This window comes from Thalassophryne amazonica, chromosome 2 (genome assembly GCF_902500255.1).
Source record: "Thalassophryne amazonica chromosome 2, fThaAma1.1, whole genome shotgun sequence".
NCBI lineage: Eukaryota > Metazoa > Chordata > Actinopteri > Batrachoidiformes > Batrachoididae > Thalassophryne > Thalassophryne amazonica.
The window spans coordinates 124,155,495-124,177,780 of NC_047104.1; the positions used below are offsets into that span (position 1 = coordinate 124,155,495).

The 22,286-nt window shown below is 41.3% G+C and overlaps 1 protein-coding gene across 1 annotated transcript in view; it reads right to left on the bottom strand.

The window, feature by feature from the left end:
* Positions 1–19,836, bottom strand: part of LOC117504102 (protein diaphanous homolog 3-like) — a 546,585-nt gene extending 526,749 nt beyond the window's left edge. The window contains exons 1-5 of the mRNA XM_034163485.1: positions 19,359–19,836; positions 17,137–17,169; positions 15,366–15,548; positions 13,013–13,117; positions 3,910–4,040 (exon numbers count right to left, since the gene is read on the bottom strand). Of these exons, the coding sequence (XP_034019376.1) occupies positions 3,910–4,040; positions 13,013–13,117; positions 15,366–15,548; positions 17,137–17,169; positions 19,359–19,478 (572 nt within the window). The 5' untranslated portion in view covers positions 19,479–19,836. The remainder of the gene's footprint in view (positions 1–3,909; positions 4,041–13,012; positions 13,118–15,365; positions 15,549–17,136; positions 17,170–19,358) is intronic.
* Between the last annotated feature and the right edge of the window lie 2,450 nt (positions 19,837–22,286).

Here is a 22,286-nt window from a genome sequence, read left to right on the forward strand (position 1 = left end):
CACTGTGTACCTATTTGGTGAAAACAAACCATCATGGGGAGTGGCGTTTGGTTCCAGTATTCTTTTCCTCCGAGAAATGATGTCGATGCCACTCAACAACTTGCAGCAGGTATTGGCACTGCTGTTCATCCTTTGTTAGGATCTCATTGTAATCCTGGATAAGTGCAACTCCTCGCACAGCAAAAGTCAGCAGCAATGTTATCCAGGACCTGCTGTGACGACTGGAATGATGGTTCATCCTCCCACTCTTAGGGGTCCTTGATGAGGACGTTCATGTTGACTTGAGTGCCTCAAAAATGCAATCTGAGGCAGATGTAACAAAATCTGCCACTAATCAACTAATGTATCCAGTCCGTAACTCAAAATGTCACGAGCACGTCAAAACAGGGGCGGCAGTGGTTAATATTTTTAAAATCTCATGAAATTTCAGTTAATTTATTTTTCCCCTAAAAGGAACCAAAAAAAAAAGCAATGAAGAAGCACCTTGAAAAAGTTGAAGATTGTTTCTCGGTACCATCCTATTATATATACACACACACACACACACACAAGTTGGCGATAAGGAGGAATACTAAACTCCAACATACTTTATAGTGAAGCTGAGAAAAAAAATAAAGTCTGTGGCCTTAAAACTGATGGTCACAATACAGTATCAAAAACCAATTTCTGGTTGTTTGTCAGATCCATTTATCAAATCCATTAAATACAATTACATTCTGTAACCTTCTGGTCCTGTGAGCCACTACTGTGGCCTCTCTTCAGAAAAAGAGAATTGCAAAGGTGGATAAAGTTTACTAGGGTCTGTCACAGAGTACTACTTTGGAGCTGCGCAAAGTGTTCAATTTATTCCCAAATGCACTGTAAGAAGGAAGCTCATAACAGAGCATACAAGTCTATGTTTCAAAGTTTGATGATCTGAAGCAACTGATCCTCATGATGTCAAACTGTGATAGATATGTACTGTAACAGTGCCACAAAACTGACATTGACCTGCATCTGTAAACAAAAACAAACTGATTTCTGCTACTGAAGGTTATTGCCTGTTGGAATAAGTTATACAATTTGAATTTAATGAACGAAGGAAAACAAAAAGCAAGATGCATTTCATTTGAAAGATTTGTATATAACCTGACCTCTTTCATTGAGGGGGCAAAAAAAAAAAATCATGTGGGCGCAAAGTCAAACGAAATTCCCTTTGAATGGAAGCGGTCTGCCGCATCTAGCTGGGACTGTCATGGATAACCAAAATTTTACTTCAATATATTGACCTTTTGCAGGCATGTTGGCCAAGCGTCAAGTGTGCTCATTTCGAGAGGTTTCCTGATTCAAGGCCACCACTGCCCATTCTCCATGCAATGTGGAGCTGCATCAGGAAGGGCATTCGGCATAAAACTTCACTATCTTGGATCTGCTATGGTGAGCCAGAGTAAGAAAAACTAGGGAAAAGCCAAAGGGAAGTACTATATTGATACATCAAAATGTATCAATATTCACTATGTATTTAATATCTGGTAACAAACCTTCAGGTCATTCTGACTGTTCTTTAATAGCGTCATACTAAGATACTCAGTTTATGGACATCATTATTATTTTTACGCATTACTGTCCAGTGTGGTTTCAAGCATAAACACTTGCAATTTGCAACTGGTATCATAGGTGGCAGTATTATACCTTCATGTACATTAATGTTACCTATTCAATACAAAAATAGAAGACAGCTTAAGAAAAAAAAAAAAAAAAGGAAAAAAAAACCCCACACACACCACAAATTATAACAGCCTTTATCTGAACATTTTTGGTATCGTCAGATTCATCGCTGAAGCAGTTTATTCAGTTTTTGCCGGGGGGGGGGGGGGGGGGGTGCAGATACCTGTCAGTCGCTGTTAATTGAAGATGAAGTTGGAGCTCCAACTGCTTTGAACAAGAACGGGACTTTGTCCGCTGCATGAAACACGACACTAAACCGAAATGAGGCAGAGCCACCATCTCCATGGTTTGCCACATCAGTCAACACTCACCTGAGGATGATGAGAAGCTGCTGGTGTGTTTGGCTCAAGAGTAGAACCTGTGAACCTCCTGCAAGTGGATAACATGAGAACTGCTGGTGGAACGCACATGCCCCCCAGGCAGCACAGCTCCGACTGACGCCTGAAGCAGTGCTCCGTGTGGCATCATCTTCATCACATCTTGCTCCTCACATCTTCAGAGTGAGGAGCAAGGCTCACTGCACAATGCGTCAACAAACCACTATGTAAACTCAAATATGTGGCTGGTGGTATAAATATCCTACCAGGAAATGTTTGAGTAAATAGAGTAATGTTCAGAATAATAGTAGTGCCATGCGATTAAAAATATTAATCCAGGTTGAGTATATTTCTTATTGTTACATGGGAAACAAGGTACCAGTAGATGCAGTAGATTCTCTCAAATCCAACAAGACCAAGCATTCATGATATGCACAATCTTAAGGCTATGAAATTGGGCTATTATTTAAAAAAGTAGAAAAAGGGGTGTTTACAATAATAGTGTGGAATTCAGTCAGTGAGTTCATCAATTTTGTGGAACAAACAGGTGTTGAACATGCTTTTCTCTTTGAAAGCCTAAGGAAAATGGGACGTTCAAGACATTGTTCAGAAGAACAGAGTAGTTTGATTAAAAAGTTGATTGGAGAGGGGAAAACTTAAACGCAGGTGCAAAAAATTATAGGCTGTTCATCTACAATGATCTCCAATGCTTTAAAATGGACAAAAAAAAAAAAACAGATGCATGGAAGAAAACCAGCAAAATGGATAGAAGAATAACCAGAATGGCAAAGGCTCACCCACTGATCAGCTCCAGGATGATCAAAGACAGTCTGGAGTTACCTGTAAGTGCTGTGACAGAAGACGTGCAGAAGAGGTTACCAAAGAACACATCAACTGGCCTAAAGAGATATATATATATATATATATATATATATATATATATATATATATATATATATATATATATATATATATATATATATATATATTATATATATATATATATATATATATATATATATATATATATATATATATATATATATATATATATATATATATATATATGATGTGTCAAAATACTTGGTCATGTTGCCTTATGCTGAAAGGGACATGCTCTTGATGGGTGTTTCAACAAGACAATGACCCCAAGCACACTAGTAACCAAGCAAAATCTTGGTTCCAAACCAACAAAATTAATGCCTTGCAGATGTGAAGAAGTCATGAAAAACTGTGGTTATACAACTAAATACTAGCTTAGTGATTCACAGGATTGCTAAAAAAGCAGTTTGAACATGATAGTTTTGAGTTTGTAGCATCAACAGCAGATGCTACTATTGTGAACACCCCATTTTCTACGTTTTTTTTTTTTTTTTTACTAATAGCCCAATTTCATAGCCTTAAGAGTGTGCATATCATGAATGCTTGGTCTTGTTGGATTTGTGAGAATCTAATGGTACCTTGTTTCCCATGTAACAATAAGAAATATATTCAAAACCTGGATTAATCTTTTTATTCACATACCACTACTATTATTCTGAACACTACTGTACATAGAGTCTGACTCTCCAGAGAGATTTAGTATAAAACTCTGGCTGGGGCAATGCGTCCTCATAATTAGGTAAATGTTGATTTTAACTTATTTCATATGAATATTTTATGTGGTTTTGATGTTTAGCTGTTTTTATTACACAACATGTTTTCAAACTGCGGTAACTGAAATTGCCACCAATTAGCCAAAGTGGCTAATAGTTTCTTAATCCCAAAGAGACCCCTACACTCACAGTGTCAGTGCAAAGACAAGAAACACTTGTAAAAGCACACAGGCAATTGTGCCAGTACCCAATCTTGGTTAAGAAGCACTTCTACAAATTCTGAGCCATACCTGACAGGGTTGCTTGTAAGAGACACTCGCAATGAGTCGAGACAGGCAAACAGACGTTCTTCCATGACTCCTGACTTAAGTTCTGCCAGGAACTCCTGGGGGGATATCTGGTAGCTGCTTCTCAAGCTACCCTGAAACAAAGATAAAGGAAATCATTTATGTTAATATTTATATGGACATCTTCCCAAAGCAAAAATTGATCAACATACAGCCCCCAAATCTAAATAAACTGGATTTAAAATACACTGCTTAAAACAATTAAGGGGCCCCCTAGGTTTTTGTTTGTTTTTTTCCCCCCACTGATCGGGGGACTTGGACTGTCACAGATGGGTGAAAATGACAGGTTGGAGCCTTGTCATGGACCATTTTCTTCAACTTCCAAAGATTTTGAATTGGATTAAGATCCGGACTATTTGCAGGCCATGACATTGACCCTGTCTCTTTTTGTAAGGAATGTTTTCACAGTTTTGCTCTATGGCAAGATGCATTATCATCTTGAAAAATGATATCATCCCCAAACATCCTTTCAATTGATGGGATAAGAAAAGTGTCCAAAATATCAACATAAACTTGTGCATTTATTGATGATGTAATGACAGCCATCTCCCAGTGCCTTTACCTGCCCTGCAGCACCATATCAATGACTGTGGAAATTTACATGTTCTCTTCAGGCAGTCATCTTTATAAATCTCATTGGAACGGCACCAAACAAAAGTTCCAGCATCATCACCTTGCCCAATGCAGATTCAAGATTCATCACTGAATATGACTTTCATCCAGTCATCCACAGTCCACGATTACTTTTCCTTAGCCCATTGTAACCTTGTTTTTTTTCCTGTTTAGGTGTTAATGATGGCTTTCATTTAGCTTTTCTGTATGTAAATCCCATTTCCTTTAGGCGGGTTCTTACAGTTCGGTCACAGACATTGACTCCAGTTCCCTCTCATTCGTTCCTCATTTGTTTTGTTGTGCATTTTCGATTTTTGAAACATAATGCTTTAAGTTTTCCGTCTTGACGCTTTGATGTCTTCCTTGGTCTACCAGTATGTTTGCCTTTAACAACCTTCCCATGTTTGTATTTGGTCCTGAGTTTAGACACAGCTGACTGTGAACAACCAACTTCGTTTGCAACACTCCGTGATGATTTACCCTCTTTTAAGAGGGTGATAATCCTCTCCTTTGTTTCAATTGACATCTCTCGTGTTGGAGCCATGATTTATGTCAGTCCACTTGGTGCAACAGCTCTCCAAGCTGTGATCACTCCTTTTTAGATGCAGACTAACGAGCAGATCTGATCTGATGCAGGTGTTACTTTTGGGGATGAAAATTTACAGGGTGATTCCATAATTTATTCCTCAGAATTGAGTGAGTCCATATTTTTTTTTACCTCTGCTTGGTCTAAAAAAGTAACCATTACTGACTGCCACAATTTTTCTTCTTGATTTCTTATAGTGTTTCTTAAAGCCAGAAAGTTGCTTTTGAAATCACTTTAGTTTTGTGTCATGTCTGATCTGCTTTTTTTCTACAAAATTAAACAACTGAATGAACATCCTCCGAGGCCGGTGATTCCATAATTTTTGCCAGGGGTTGTATAGGAGGCAACACATGAATTTCAAGGTCTAAACCCATGGTTAGGGTAAAGGTTAGAGTTGTGCATGAACTGTGACACTGGGCAGTTTAAATAACAGGGGCTGTACAAATAGCACTTCATGGTTGCGTACGCAGTGGCTTTTTAAAAATATTTTAGTAAGATGTACATTTGTCTGGATTAAGGGGAAGTTATGGTCTAGTGGTTAAGCATTGGGCTGGAAACCAAAGGATCCTTGGTTCAAACCCCAGCCTGATTGGAAAATCAGGGCCCTTGGGCAAGGTCTTTAAACCCCAAGTTGCTTCCGGCATGTGAGGGTGTTTGTGTGAATGGGTGAATGTGAGGCATAATTGTAGAGTGTCTAATGAGATGGAAAAGTGCTATAGTCCAATTACCATAGTAGAAAAAGCTTGAATCTTCGACTGGACTGGGTTGCTTGACGCGAGGACGTTTCGCTTCAAACCGCAGAAGCTTCCTCAGCTAAAATTCTTGCTCTGGTGGTCTGACTTGTCTTCACTCTTGTAGAGAAGAATAAACAAGAAGTCACAAAAGCTGGAGTTTTAAACCTAACCAGACCCCTCCTACCGAGAGGCAGACTGCTATAGGCCAGTGACTAAACAATAGCTCTAATTAGCACCTATTGTGCTCTAGTTAGCACACCTAATGACAGGGCAGCTGTCCCTCCTAATGATGGGAGGGACCCTCTCCTGATGGCTCCCTTGACGACTCTGCTGATGATGTGAATGACTCATTACCATGAACAAAAGACTGAAACTGCTTTGACCTCAGTACCCCATTGTAAACAGGGTATAAAGCGTGTGTCAGACCCCCTCCCCGGTTAAGGCTGGGTTTCAAACGTTTCACAAAGAATGCCTCCTTGTCCCCTCTCTCAAACCATTTCTTCTCTCTGGCTAATATTTTAACTTCCTTGTCCTCAAAAGTGTGGTTAGTGTCTTTAAGGTGAAGATGAACTGCAGACTGACGTCCACTGGCACCCTCTCTGCAGTGCTGGTATAGCCTTTTGTGTAAAGGTTGCTTAGTCTCACCTATGTAGTGTTCGTTACAGTTTTCCTGATATCTGATAGAATACACTACATTGCTCTGTTTGTAACTAGGGATCCTGTCCTTAGGGTGAACTAATTTCTGTCTCAAGGTGTTAACCGGTTTAAAGTAAACTGGGATTTTGTGCTGTCTGAAGATCCTCTGTAGTTTTTCCCCTACTCCTGCTAAATAAGGGAGAGACACTCTTCTTCTTGTCTCCGTCTCCTCTCTATCAGGTCTCTTTGTTCTCTGGGACTTCTGCACTTTGTCCAGGGACCATCGTGGGTACCCACATATTTTGAGGGCTTTCTAGACAAGTTGTTCTTTAGCCCTTCCCTCTGCAGTTGTGGGCACCTGTAGGGCTCTGTGTTGAAGCGTCCTGATCACCCAGAGCTTGTGTTCAAGGGGGTGGTTTGAGCCAAAGAGCAGATATTGGTCAGTGTGAGTTGGTTTTCTGTAAACCCCTGTCTGGAGCTGCCTGTTCTCTCCAATCGTAACATCACAGTCCAAGAAGGCTAAATGGTTGTTTCTGGCATCCTCACGTGTGAACTTGATATTGGCATCCACCGAGTTGATGTGTTCTGTAAAGTCCTCAACTTCCTGTTGCTTAATTTTAAGCCATGTGTCATCAACATATCTGAACCAGTGACTGGGAGAGATGCCTGTGAAAGACGTCAAGGCTGTCTTCTCCACTCGCTCCATGTACAGATTGGCCACAATGGGGGATACCGGAGACCCCATCGCACAACCATGAATCTGCCTGTAGTAATTCCCCTAAACAGGAAATACGTGGTGTTAAGACAGATCTCCAAGAGTTGGCAGATGTGGTCTGGTGTAAGTTTGGTCCTTTCAAGTAGAGGCACATCCTCCAGCAGTCTCTGCCTCACAGCTGCGACGGCCTCAGCGGTGGGGATGCAGGTGAACAACAAAGTCATATCAAATGACAATTGTTTCATCTGCCTCCAGCTGCAGGTCCTTGATCTTGTTCACAAAATCTTGTGTGTTCTCCACATGGTGGTCTGAGTTACCCATTAGAGGAGCCAAAAAATCTACTTGAGGTGCTTGGCCAAATTGTACGTGACGGAATGTGTGCTACATGCAATAGGCCTGAGTGGCACGTCCTGTTTGTGGATTTTGGGCAGTCCATAGAAGCACGGAGTGGTGTCCCCGAGGTACAGTCTGTATTATGTCTGCCTGTCGATGAGTCCCTCTTTCTCCAGGTTTTGGAGGTAGCTAATGATTTTCTTCTTATAGCCGCTCGTGGGGTCTCTCTTCAGACGTTCGTATGTATTGGAGTCACTGAGCAAGTTGTTGATCTTGGCCTCGTAGTCCGTTGTGTTCAGGACCACCGTGCATCTGCCTTTATCCACTGGCAGGATAAGGATGCTTTGGTCCTTTTGCAGTGCTGCAAAAGGACCAAAGCATGCCCAAAATCCTAGACGTGCCACTCAGGCCTATTGTATGTAGCACAGATTCCATCACGTACAAGTTGGCCAAGCACCTCAAGTGGATTTTGGCTCCTGTAGTGGGTAACTCAGACCACCATGTGGAGAACACACAAGATTTTGTGAACAAGATCAAGGACCTGCAGCTGGAGGCAGATGAAACAATCATGTCATTTGATGTGACTTCGTTGTTCACCTGCATCCCCACCGCTGAGGCCGTCGTAGCTGTGAGGCAGAGACTGCTGGAGGATGTGTCTCTACTTGAAAGGACCAAACTTACACCAGACCACATCTGCCAACTCTTGGAGATCTGTCTTAACACCACGTATTTCCTGTTTAGGAGGAATTACTACAGGCAGATTCATGGTTGTGCGATGGGGTCTCCGGTATCCCCCATTGTGGCCAATCTGTACATGAAGCGAGTGGAGAAGACAGCCCTGACGTCTTTCACGGGCATCTCTCCCAGTCACTGGTTCAGATATGTTGATGACACATGGGTTAAAATCAAGCAACAGGAAGTTGAGGACTTTACAGAACACAACTCGGTGGATGCCAATATCAAGTTCACAAGTGAAGATGCCAGAAACAACCATTTAGCCTTCTTGGACTGTGATGTTACGATTGGAGAGAACAGGCAGCTCCAGACAGGGGTTTACAGAAAACCAACTCACACTGACCAATATCTGCTCTTTGAGGCAAACCACACCCTTGAACACAAGCTCGGGGTGATCAGGACGCTTCAACACAGAGCCCTACAGGTGCCCACAACTGCAGAGGGAAGGGCTAAAGAACAACAACAACAACAACTTGTATGGAAAGCCCTCACAGTATGTGGGTACCCACGATGGTCCCTGGACAAAGTGCAGAAGTCCCAGAGAACAAAGAGACCAGATAGACAGGAGACGGAGACAAGAAGAAGATGAGTGTCTCTCCCTTATTTAGCAGGAGTAGGGGAAAAACTACAGAGGATCTTCAGACAGCACAAAATCCCAGTTTACTTTAAACCGGTTAACACCTTGAGACAGAAATTAGTTCACCCTAAGGACAGGATACCTAGTTACAAACAGAGCAATGTAGTGTATTCTATCAGATGTCAGGAAAACTGTAACGAACACTACATAGGTGAGACTACGAGGGCTGTCCGTAAAGTATAGGTCCTTTTTATTTTTTTCAAAAACTATATGGATTTCATTCATATGTTTTTACGTCAGACATGCTTGCACCCTCGTGCGCATGCGTGAGTTTTTCCATGCCTGTCGGTGACGTCATTCGCCTTTGAGCACTCCTTGTGGGAGGAGTCGTCCAGCCCCTCGTCAGAATTCCTTTGTCTGAGAAGTTGCTGAGAGACTGGCGCTTTGTTTGATCAAAATTTTTTCTAAACCTGTGAGACACATCGAAGTGGACATGGTTCGAAAAATTAAGATGGTTTTCAGTGAAAATTTTAACAGCTGATGAGAGATTTTGAGGTGATTCTGTCGCTTTAAGGACTTTTCACGGTGCGAGACGTCGTGCAGCGCTCTCAGGCGCCGTCAGCCTGTTTCAAGCTTAAAACCTCCACATTTCAGGCTCTATTGATCCAGGACGTCGTGAGAGAACAGAGAAGTTTCAGAAGAAGTCGGTTTCAGCATTTTATCCGGATATTCCACTGTTAAAGGAGATTTTTTTAATGAAAGACGTGCGGACGGGTCCGCGCGTCGGGACGCAGCCGACGCAGCCGACGCGCGGACAGGAAAAACACCTCCGTGTTGATAACCATTTGTTAAAATCCAGTTGGCTTTTGATGGCTTTCAGTGGAGTGAGTATATGAGAAATTGTTTATCAGCTGGAGATGTTCCAATTTGTCCTCAAGGCTTCCAACAGGTGTTTTTCCTGTGGCGGAGCGTCGCGGCGGCTGCGAGCCGACGCTGCAATCCGCCCGCACGTCTTTCATTAAAAAAATCTCCTTTAACAGTGGAATATCCGGATAAAATGCTGAAACCGACTTCTTCTGAAACTTCTGTTCTCTCACGACGTCCTGGATCAACAGAGCCTGAAATGTGGAGGTTTTAAGCTTGAAACAGGCTGATGACGGCACCTGAGAGCGCTGTGCGACGTCTCGCACCATGAAAAGTCCTTAAAGCGACAGAATCACCTCAAAATCTCTCATCAGCTGTTAAAATTTTCACTGAAGACCAGCTTAATTTTTCGAACCATGTCCACTTCGATGTGTCTCACAGGTTTAGAAAAAATTTTGATCAAACAAAGCGCCAGTCTCTCAGCAACTTCTCAAACAAAGGAATTCCGACGAGGGGCTGGACGACTCCTCCCACAAGGAGCGCTCACAGGCGAATGACGTCACCGACAGGCGTGGAAAAACTCACGCATGCGCACGAGGGTTCAAGCATGTCTGACGTAAAAACATATGAATGAAATCCATATAGTTTTTGAAAAAAATAAAAAGGACCTATACTTTACAGACAGACCTCGTAAGCAACCTTTACACAAAAGGCTATACCAGCACCGCAGAGAGGGCACCAGTGGACCTCAGTCTGCAGTTCATCTCCACCTTAAAGACACTAACCACACGTTTGAGGACAAAATATTAGCCAGAGAGAAGAAATGGTTTGAGAGAGGGGTCAAGGAGGCATTCTTTGTGAAACGTTTGAAACCCAGCCTTAACTGGGGAGGGGTACTCAGGTCAAAGCAGTTTCAGTCTTTTGTTCATGGTAATCAGTCATTCACATCATCAGCAGAGTCGTCAAGGGAGCCATCAGGAGAGGGTCCCTCCCATCATTAGGAGGGACAGCTGCCCTGTCATTAGGAGGGTGCTACCTAGAGCACAATAGGTGCTAATTAGAGCTATTGTTTAGTCACTGGCCTATAGCAGTCTGCCTCTCGGTAGGAGGGGTCTGGTTAGGTTTAAAACTCCAGCTTTTGTGACTTCTTGATTATTCTTCTCTACAAGAGTCAAGACAGAAGTCAGACCACCAGAGCAAGAATTTTAGCTGAGGAAGCTTCTGCGATTTGAAGCGAAACGTCCTCGTGTCAAGCAACCCAGTCCATTCGAAGATTCAAGCTTTTTCTACTATGGAAACCAAAACCACCTGGACAACTGAGAGCCTACACAGAAACATCCAATTACCATTTAATACAGTGAACAAGGCTGACATATTTCCCTGTTTGCCATCACTGGATGTTTGCATGAATCACCAAGTTCACACAGATCATTAAAAAAAATAAACAGTCTTACAGACCACTACACACACATATACATACGTGTGTGTATATAACTAAACACATAAAGTAGCCTATATTAATATTTTTTTATTGTATATGGCTGTATGCAGTATCTGACACTTTCTCACTGCAGTTCATAAACCACGCCCACTTTCAGTTTATGCGCCGGACCAACTTAAGATCCTCACACACTGCCCTGGTCACTGGCAGCAAAGCCCACACAGACATGGAGAGGACATATAAACTCAATTCAGAGGAAAAAAAAAAAAAAAAAAAAAACACGCACGTGGATCGAGAGTAAGAATGCTAACCACTATGCTACCCTGACACCCCAAGAATGAAAAGGAAACGAAGACGAGGAAAAGGTGGTGGTAGAATGAAGCTGTACAAGAAAGTATAATTGGAAGAATCAAAGATTAAGAAAGCAGGCAGTCGCACAAGGACATGTAGTGTAAAGAGAAAAGAGATGTGGCAAACAATCAGGCCAAGACATATAGTGAGCTGTTCATGAAAGCTAACACTCTGGAATAAGAGGACTTGTACTGATTGGCCAGAGGGAGCGAATAAGGTGGAAAGGATGTGCAGCAGGTGATTCGAGGATGCTGATGCTGGTGGGTAAGGTTAGACCTTAGTCATGTGAAGCGCCTTGTGGCAGCTTTGTTGCGATTTGGCACTATATAAATAAAATAAATTGAAGGAAATCTACAGAAAAGTGAGGAGACTGTGTTAAGGAGGTTGATGGAGTACAATGACAAGCTCATGAATGAAGAAAATGAGAGACAGAAGGCTGGATGATGTGGAAAGAGTACATCAGGAAGTGCAACAGATGAATAAGGATTAAGTGGAGGCAGCTATGAAGAGGATGAAGAGTGGAAAGGCAGTAGCTCCAGATGACATACCGGTGGAAGCATGGAAAAGATGGTAGTGGAGTTTTTAAAATCAAATTGGTTACTAAAATCTTGAAACATGCGAGGAGAAGCAGTGTAGTGGGTCAGATTTTTAAGAAAAAGGGTGATGCAATTATCTCCCCTTGAAAATGTGAAACTGGCATCAAATCAGCTTTTGTTATTCTATTATTGTGCGATAACTGATTCCATAAAGGGGTTCTGGAGGAGTTGATCTGATGAAATCGTAGATAGAAAATAAAGGCAAAACTTTGCTGATTTTGTTGACTCAAATTACCATATTTTCCAGAGTACAAGTCACACCATGGAAAAAAAAAATGCCTCTTGAAAAAGGGTGGTTAAAAAAAAGAAACCTAAGTCACAACAGAGTTTAAGTTGCACCTTTTTTCTGTATCCACCCTTTTCAGGTTTCAAATCCCGCAAAACCTCAGAGAGGTCGCCGCGCAGCGAGATCTCAGTAACATTGAGAACTGCATTGAGATGCTCTATCGGGTTGCACTTTAACTGTGGCACAACCAAGGAAGAGGTGGATGAACAACATCAGGGATGCGATTGATGAGAGAGGGTCATCACTGGAAGCCATCAAGAGGACCGCCCCATACGCCGACTGAAGAGAACAGAGGTCCTTCTGGCGCAGGCAGCAACCCATAACTGGTGTTATGATGCTTTGATTGTTGGGAAACCCTCTATACGATTTGTTGTTGTTCTTCTCAGACCAACAAAAGTGACCCATTAATTTTGTTTTAAGCATTTAAAGGTTACAAATAAATACTGCGTAAGACAGTGCAGATGCCCAGTGTACAAATGTTTAAAAATAAATTTGTTGTATGTACACACCAGGATCAAAATCACAGATTCTTAATCATGTCTTTTGTACAGCCCGTGAAGCAATACATTCAAACACTTACCGTTTTAGAGGCAGTAAAAATATACTGGATGACCATTTCTCTCTTCATGTTGAGGTCTTTTTCTCTCAAAGGAGCTTTTCTTTCTTCATTCAAATTCATGTCCTCCTAAAATGTCAACAAAAAGAAAAAATGGACAATTATAGCCTACAAAATTCTGCATTTGATTCTCATTTTCTATGACACTTCTTGCTACAGTGCTCTGCAGTGTTTTACTGTAGCAGCCTAAATATTGGTTCAGACTGTAATAAACAATAATAAACAGAATACCCACACATGATCAACAGTATTATCTCTACCAAAGTCAGAATCAAGGAAATCATACAGGTTACTACTGTATGATTCCAACTTGTCACAATACCTGTGATTTTTACAATTTGCACCAGGTGAACAAAAATAAATTGATTATAACAATACAGGATTTTCATACCAAACTGATCAATTCTTTACTTAACATGCATGTGCCTACTGGCAAACTGGAGCTGAAATTTCACATGGTCTTTTGAAGAAAATCTTTATCTTTTTCACTCCACCATGAAGCTGTTTTAGTGTTGATGCATTCATTTTCTATACTGGTATAATCCAATTAACTGTCATGGAGGAGGGCTGGAGTCTATCCCAGCAGTAAGAGGGCAGGAGGTGGGGTACACCCTGGATAAACAACTACACTCACCTACAGTCAAGTTTCAAGTGAAGTGAGAGGACGCCGGAGCACCTGGAGAGAACCCATTTGAACATGTAAACTACACACAGAGGAAGCGATCCCAGGACCTTCTTGCCCACATTCTTGGTGGGAGGCAACACTGCTAACCACTATCCCACAAAGTCTTGATGCAACAAGGCACACATTGCAGTAGGCACAGTTTCTCCAATCGCAATCACAGATGTTTGTAACTCTGTCAGAGTTGTCTCAAGTGTCGCAGCAGCTTCACTCACGAGTCTCATTGTTGCATAGTCACTCAGTTTCTGAGAACTGTCTCCTCCAGATGATTTACCACACAGTAGCATAATGTGGGGTTTTTTTAAACGAGTCACTGAAATGAAGCCTGAGACATATTAAGGGACTTGGACATGTGTCCATCATAGATCTAGAAGAACACGTGCCATGCGCCACTGTCACAATAAATTGAAAAATGTCCCATCGGCTCAGGTATGTGAAATGAGTTCAGTTGGGTTACCATATACAAGACCTTTTCCCCAATAACTTGACATTTTGGAGGAAAATAAAATCAACTGTTGATTTACTCAGTCACAGTTATTATTTTGGGGTGGGGAGGGAAAATAATCACTTAAACTTTTATTTCAATTTTAAATCAAAATTAATTAGTTAATCACCTTTAAGAGCAAAGATCAAACATTTGATCTATGAGCTGTTTGCCATCAGTCAGTCAGTCAGTCCAGGGCTCAACAGTAAAAGCTTAAGCCTGGTTCACACTGCAAGATTTTAAAATTATCTGTAGGTTTCCAAAACCTGAGACACCACACACTTGGAGATTTAAAAAAAAAAAAAAAACATAGACCTAACAGGTTTGGTCGTACAGTGTGTGGTGTGCAGCCACACGTAACGACAACACCACCACACATGAACAGATTTCACACACAAACATTCCCAGCTCAGACAGGAAATCTCGAGACTAAACGCGAATTCAGAGTAAACAGATGGAGATAGTTTGTGGAGAGGAAAAAAAAGAGATACAAAAGAAAAAGAAAAGGCGTTCTTTAAAGGAGTGGAGACAGCGCGACCACTGGACTTTCTGGTAAGTCGTAACAGCCGTTTAGAGTTTAGATTTCACTCCGTGCATCCGTGACCTCGTTTTCTGATTGGCTGCGTGTCACATTCAGCAGGCTGCGTGCTCGTTTGTGATCAGGGACACCACACGCTGCAATATCGGGCCAAGACAATCCAACATGTTGAATATCCCCGATTTGCGGTTGGAGCGTTCATGACATTCTTCCGAGCAGTTCAGAGTGCTCTTAACACACCACACACAGCAGGAATATCTGATAAGATTATCTTTAGCATCATCACAATAATCGGGGTGTCCTTAAGATTGTTGGAAGGGGATGATCAGGTCCGATATCGGCCTAATTATCTTGCCGTGTGAACCATGCATTAGTCTTTATCAGTACTCATACACAATGTTGGGGCCAGTTTGAATTCACATCCCGCTACAGACCACATGGCCCTTCTGGATTTGACAAACAGGTTTACTGATGTAGTCACAACTCATTTCAGACATCCTTCCTGCTTGGCAGTGGCGGTTGGACTTGCATTAAATGCTATTGTCTCATATCATACCGTGCTGTAAAATTATTTTTCTATTATAATATAGGTGAAATTTCAGTGAGAACATACCATCATCTTTTCAAACAGAGCCAGGATCTCTTTTTCTGATGTAATCTTTGATGAAAGCTCCTCAAGCTGAGGTGATGTGGAGGCTGAAGAAAGGGACCAATCACCAGAGCTGTGTTTACCATGTGATAAGGGTGGGCGCTCCTTTTTGCTGCCTGGTATCCGAATACTGGCAAATCGGTCCAGCTGCAGACATATTGGAGGAAAACAAATTTTTAAAATGTACTCGTAGTGTATTAACATATTTAGAAGGTTAATAATGACAGAGGAGCCAAAGCAGTTACCCAACTAAGATCAACTGTTAGTATAAAATGTGCAACAAAAAAATAGCACACCTCTTTAACACATGCTGAGCAAAGCAAATATGCATAATTGCATTAACAAAAACAATCCATTAGTAAGGGTCCTATCTCACTGGGCTGTGACAGCCCACGAACAGCAATTGTTAAGGAATTTCCTTGATTTCATTCGCTGGGTGGTGCTCTTTCCTTGCTTCACTTGGAGGGCCTCATGCCTGGATTTTTAACTGTTCAAAGCTGGTGAGGCAACAAGGCTCCTCACAGTATGCTCCCAGAGCTGTCACTGGTGTCATGGGACCTTCCAAATGTACTCACTGGGACTCCTAATTCAAAAGATTCATGAGAGAAGTGCGCGTGGGGGCAAACACACAAAAATAGTGATGATCGAAGAACAACTGCCACTTCTGGAAGTGGCCGAGCTGCTGCCATCCGTGTCACAGCTCTCTCTCCCCCCTTCCCTCTCTCTCCCGAAGGACAACGCAAAGTCAGGGAGGAAAGACAACATCATGCTTTCATTAAACGGCATACTCCTTTCAAATCCAGCTCTCCCACAGTCAGCATATATCTTTAAACTGGGAAATTCTTTCTGCTAAATGCCGTGTTTGAAAATGTGATGTCATCTGTCCATCAGAACCAAAATTTTATTTATTTATTTGTTTATTTGATGAGAACAATGCACATTAATGAACACTTTGTACATTTTCATGCCTTAGTGTAAGTATGCCAGATTTAGCTAAAAGCTACTTTCCATCTGCAAGAAGATGTCTCTGATCTTCTGTGGAGACCCCGAGTGTGTGTGTGTGTGGGGGGGGGGGGGGGGGGGGGGAGACGAGGGAACAGCCAAATGGACTTAAAGTGTTATTGCCGAATAAATCAAAGCAACGGACACGTACCCCTGAAGTACTGCTGGTCATCACCGTGTCACAAAGAACAGGCAGGTCCAGCACATGGACCAGTGCTGCACGTGGCTCTCAGAGCACAAATGGATTATATAAGCAGGAATTGTATAGTGGACATTCACGGGAGGACAGCGAGGACATAATTATGTAAGTCGGTGAGTGCGCTGTATGTTCCAGTCCCCCACTAAGGAGTTAACCTAGACTTTTTTTTTCCCCAATTATTATATTTTGCGATTACTGCATATAATGGGGGAATTTCCACAGTCCATTCACATGGATAATAGCAGAATAGCAAGAGCTGAACATGTGTGCAAACGTGTCATCATTGTAGCTGCGAGTGGCCACTTCAGTGAGATACACACTGAGAAACTGTTGCTTGTTTTCACATCTCCAACTGCTCTTCAAGTCTCGCCCAGTGAGATACTGCCTTAAGAAAGGAGAGGTGTGAAACAGATGCTGATGGAAATGAACTGTTCAGGAAGTTAGTAGATTAGATCACTTTTAGGTTCAAAACGTTACAAACGTCAGAAAACAAGAGAAATGGCGGCATCCAAAAATCCATTTTTCAAGTCTTACCATATCATCTGTGAGATTTCTAAAGTTTAAGTGCTACAGACAGGAGACAGAAATTAAAGCGGAAGAGTTAGGATACAGAATACAAATGAACTACTTCTTCAACATTGTGCATTTCACATTAAGAGTTTGGAGGAGTAATATACTCCCAAGATAGCTACACATTTTTCAGTATTCACAAATCTTCCTACCAAGGTCATTCTTCAGCTCTTTAGATCACATATTTATTTGTGCTAGTAAGCATGCAAGCGTCAGCAGGACATCTCTGCAAAGATTACGGATCTCATGGTGGGCTTGGCCTACCCAGCGTCACTGCTTTTACTGGCTGGGTAACGTTCATAAGATTATGCTCTGGTTCACCTCAGCTCAGTGCAATTGAGGCCACGTCATGCTGCTCCTCCTTGCTCCAGGCCCTGGCCTGCAGCAGTCTTGAACTCTCCCAGTCTCATGGTAATCTATTAGTACATTAAAAATCTGGGCACAAATTTGGCACCACCTTGGCTGGCCCACTCTCCCTCAGACAACTCCCATTTGTAACAACCTTCCTGCCAGTTAAAACCAACCCTTGACTCAAGTCCTTCAAGAAAAACAGCCTTAGCTCATTGAAGCGTATGTTCGTGCATGAGATACTTGAAAGTTTTGGACAATTCTGGGTTGATTTCAGATTTCCTTTGATATTGTCAGCTACGTGACTGAGTGACGACTCGCTCTTCTTTATTTCCTCAAATCTCACCTCCATGGTGTAGATTTAATCAAAGTTGTGCTTTTATTTAAGGGACATTTCCTTTTTGATCATCTGACCCAATCATTAATAAAATTGGGGTCAACTGGGATAATGAACTGCCGATCACCCTGTCAGATAACGAAAAAAAACAAAAAACCTTGCATGCTGTCAATTCCTCTTCAAACTGTGCCAGACATAGCCTAATCAATTCAAAGTACTACAACCCCAATTCCAATGAAGTTGGGACGTTGTGTAAAATGTAACTAAAAACAGAATACAATGATTTGCAAATCCTCTTCAACCTATATTCAATTGAATACACCACAAAGATATTTAATATTCAATCTTATAGACTGTTGTTTTTGTGCAAATATTTGCTCATTTTGAAATAGATGCCTGCAACACATTACAAAAAAGTTGGAATGGGGCAACAAAAGACTGGGAAAGTTGATGAATGCTCAAAGAGCACCTAATTGGAAAGAGATGAGTGTCATAGGTATAAAAGGAGCATCCCCAAAAGGCTCAGCCATTCACAAGCAAAGATGGGGCGAGGATCACCACTTTGTGAACTGCGTGAAAAAAAAAAATAGTCCAACAGTTTAAGAACAATGTTTCTCAACATTCATTTGCAAGGAATTTAGGGATTCCATCATCTACAGTCCATAATATCAGAAGATTCAGAGAATCTGGAGAACTTTCTACACCCTTGGTATTTCACGTATTTTAATTTGTTTATGGCATTTCAAAAACAAAATGTAAATCAGTTTTCTCAATATATAAATTTCTAAAATTATCTTCCTTAGACTCAAACTGAATGCAAATCTCTACAACTTGATATAAATTTATTAAAAATATAAAAGCCAAGATGATGGTTGCATAAGTAATCAGCCCCTTTGGTATCATGTAATGTAAATATTAATTCTCAGCTTGCGTCTCAGATGTACCTTCTAGCAAATTGTAGGTTAACTAAAGTTAAAGGAACTAGAATTAAAGGAACTGTATCAGAAATGGTGTAGTTGGACAAAGAGCCTATAGAGACCTTCAAAATGATGTTTAAATATTTGTTCTATGTCACATATGAAGAAAGGTATAAGCATTTGAAGGTCGGAAGATCTTGGTAATTTTGATCTGTGCTTAATAAAGGAAAAGCTGTGACTGGTGTCTCAGATGGAGCCCAATAGCCTTGGCAAGCCATCCATATAGGGACTTGCTCACACAAACATGCAAAGACTGCTTCGACAGACCAGGAGGAAATACAACGGCTGAGGAGATGCAGCAGCACAATGTGGCGTGTGAAGGGCGTGACAAAGCACAGGTGTCACTGTCACCCACTGCAGCAGGTAAGATCTCCAGACATAACGGGTCTCCATACCAACAGGCCAAGGTTTCTTCTGCTGAGAGTGGGGCTGTCCCCGTGCAATGGCTCTACCACTTTAAACAACACGCACAGGTGTCTGTGCAGTCACCTTACAGTGTAAATGTATAAGTGTGCAGTACTTACAAACTTTGGTTTACGTTCTCCATCATAGCAGGCGGTGCTGTGGTGGGATGAAATGCCCTTCTTCTTTTGAGATTTACTTTCACGTCCAGTGAAATCAGTGTGCTGTCCACAGCTATCCATGTTTTAAAACGACTGTCACTACAAAATAAACGCTATAACTGAACAAATAAACCAAAATACTCAACAACAGCACTCGAGCAAGTCTACCACATTTCCCGTGGTCGTGGGTAGTTGGTCGTGTAGTTGACGTTTGTCTGGAAGCTTGTCAGAGTTAGAAATCCACTTATCTGCGAAATAATGCTAACAACCTGTTAGCACAGCTAACGAAGCAGCTCCACACCCAGGTGGTTTTACACCGCGCTAATCCAATTTATGTGCACAGACACGTCACGCCGTCGTTCCGCTAGTGAATATAACGTCCATAAAACACTGGCGCCTCTCAAAAACTAAACAACGCTGCTTCAATGAAAGCTGTAAATGCAGAACAGGCAGGAGCGAACGCCGAAAAAGGTTTATGTTTTCGGAAGCGTTTTTGACAGACCCGCGCGATGATGCGCTCACCCCCACTAGTTTAACCGAACCAATAAGCATTCAGGAACACGTCTTCATCCGGTGCAGCTCCGCCCTACACACGAAATAAGACGTATGATTGGCCGATGCACATGTCAATCATCGAGCTTCACGCGAGGGTTGATTGTTGAAGTGTGAGTTCCGTTGTTCTGGTTGGTCAATGATTTATATCATCTGTGTATCCATTTAAAGCAATGATTGAGTGTGATCGGTGATCCACAAATGCTAAACCAGACTTCACAAACAGAATTGTCTGTTTTGAAAATGCCTATTTTTATTTTTTTATTATTTTTTTACAAATGAAAAAATGATAGATTTACAAATACACATTATTTGTAAAAACCTACGCACAAGCTACAGTTTGTGCAAAACACATGTGCAAACCATGGAATATCTGTAGATCACTCTCTGCATGTACAGATATTAATGAAACAAATTTAACTCAATATGTGACGATCATCATGGAGTACAAAAAAATTCAGATTTGCTCAAGAAGGTTCTCTTCACCTACCCACCAAATGATACATTGCATGCTGCATTTGTTTACGGTGAATAAAATAAGGTCCGTTTCTTTTTGGATGCACCTTGTATATACTGGACAAAGACTGTGTGACATCACCCATAGGTTTTCTACAGAGACACAGTGTCATGCCAAATCTCTTCCCTGCCATGTCTGGGCCAAGATGCGGCACTATGTATATAAAAAAAACTAAATAAAACAATTATAACACAGTTGTCTGATTCTTTTCATTCAAAGAAATATCAGCGGGTCTAACTGGCACATCGTTCCATCACTGATATTGGCCCTCGGCTGACTGGCTCAAGATAATGTCAGTCTGCCATGATCTTGCTCATGATGCAGAATGGTGGAAGGTCTTTCTAATTGGAGTGGTTGGTATTAATCCAAAGATCGAAGAAAATTGTAAATCACTTGTACTTATTCACATGACAGCAGAGATATAAGCTTGTCCTGTGACATTGGTAAAAGGTAGAATTAGTTGCAGCGATTCTTAATGTGTAAATTAAGGGTTTATTTTTTTTTTTATGAGCATATTTTATGTTGTTTATCTGTTCAGATGTTTCCAGCTACCCCGAATAGACCATTTGAATATTGAAAAACCTGAGTGACTATGGTAAATGGTAAATAGACTGCATTTATATAGCACTTTTCCATCTGCATCAGATGCTCAAAGCTCTTTACAATAATGCCTCACATTCACCCTGATGTCGGGGTGCTGCCAAACAAGGCACTCACTACACACCGGGAGCAACTTGGGGATTAAGGACCTTGCCCAAGGGCCCTTAATGATTTTCCAGTCAGGCTGGGATTTGAACTAAGGATCCTCTGGTCTCAAGCCCAGTCATGTCGATTTATGACACCATTGTGGGTAACAAGTGAGATTTGTATTTTTAAGATGATGTGCCTCGTGTTCCTGCTCAAAATTCTACTGAAGGTATCAGGTTACACTGACCCATTTTACTGGATGTCAGGAGTAGGGTTGGGTATCGAGAACCGGTTCTTCTCGGGTATCGTTAAGAAATGATTCGATCCACTGACATCAATAGCTTTTTTGCTTAACAATTCCCTCATCGGCCCTTCAGAGGAGCCGTTGTTTTGGGGGTGTTTGTCGAGAAATGATCATGTCTCAGCGTTGATTACAGAATCCCTGCAGGGTCTCTAATCAACCGTTTTTGCAGCATGACTCTTCTTTGAAGCTTGAAGCAATGAAACATTGATCCGACGCGCTGCCTCATTGATTCTTTGTTTTATTTCGCTTTGGCTTAATTTTTCCCTGCTAAAACCCCAAAGAGCATATATCTGTGAGTAATATTTACCTTTTTTTTATGTTAAACTGATCTGTTATGGTCTTCTGAAACAGTTGATAGATGTATTTTAAAACTTAAAAACAGGACAGATGCTAACGCGTTAGCATGTCTATGGCATTTTCAATGTTAAAGTTTGCATTAAGCTGTTCGCATTTCAGCACGTTTGTATGCATTTGTTTTCTTTATAATAATTAATGGCTCAGCGTTTGTTGTCATAAAAGAGTCAAATGTATTACAAATTGTAATATTTTTTTAATTTATTTTTGCTTATATATTAAGAATAATAATAATAGCAGCATCAACAATAATAGTAATAACTAATAATACTACAGAAAGAGACAAAAAGAACCTGATTAAAAACACAACAGAAAATATAAAACCAACTAACAATGAACATAAATAAATAAATAAATACAGAAATGAATAACTGTTTCCTGTGAACACCTCGTGACTCTTGCACCTCCACTTCATCCCTGTTTTATTTAAGTTTAATGACAATTTGTTTTGGTCAAACCATATTTTCAATGTGTT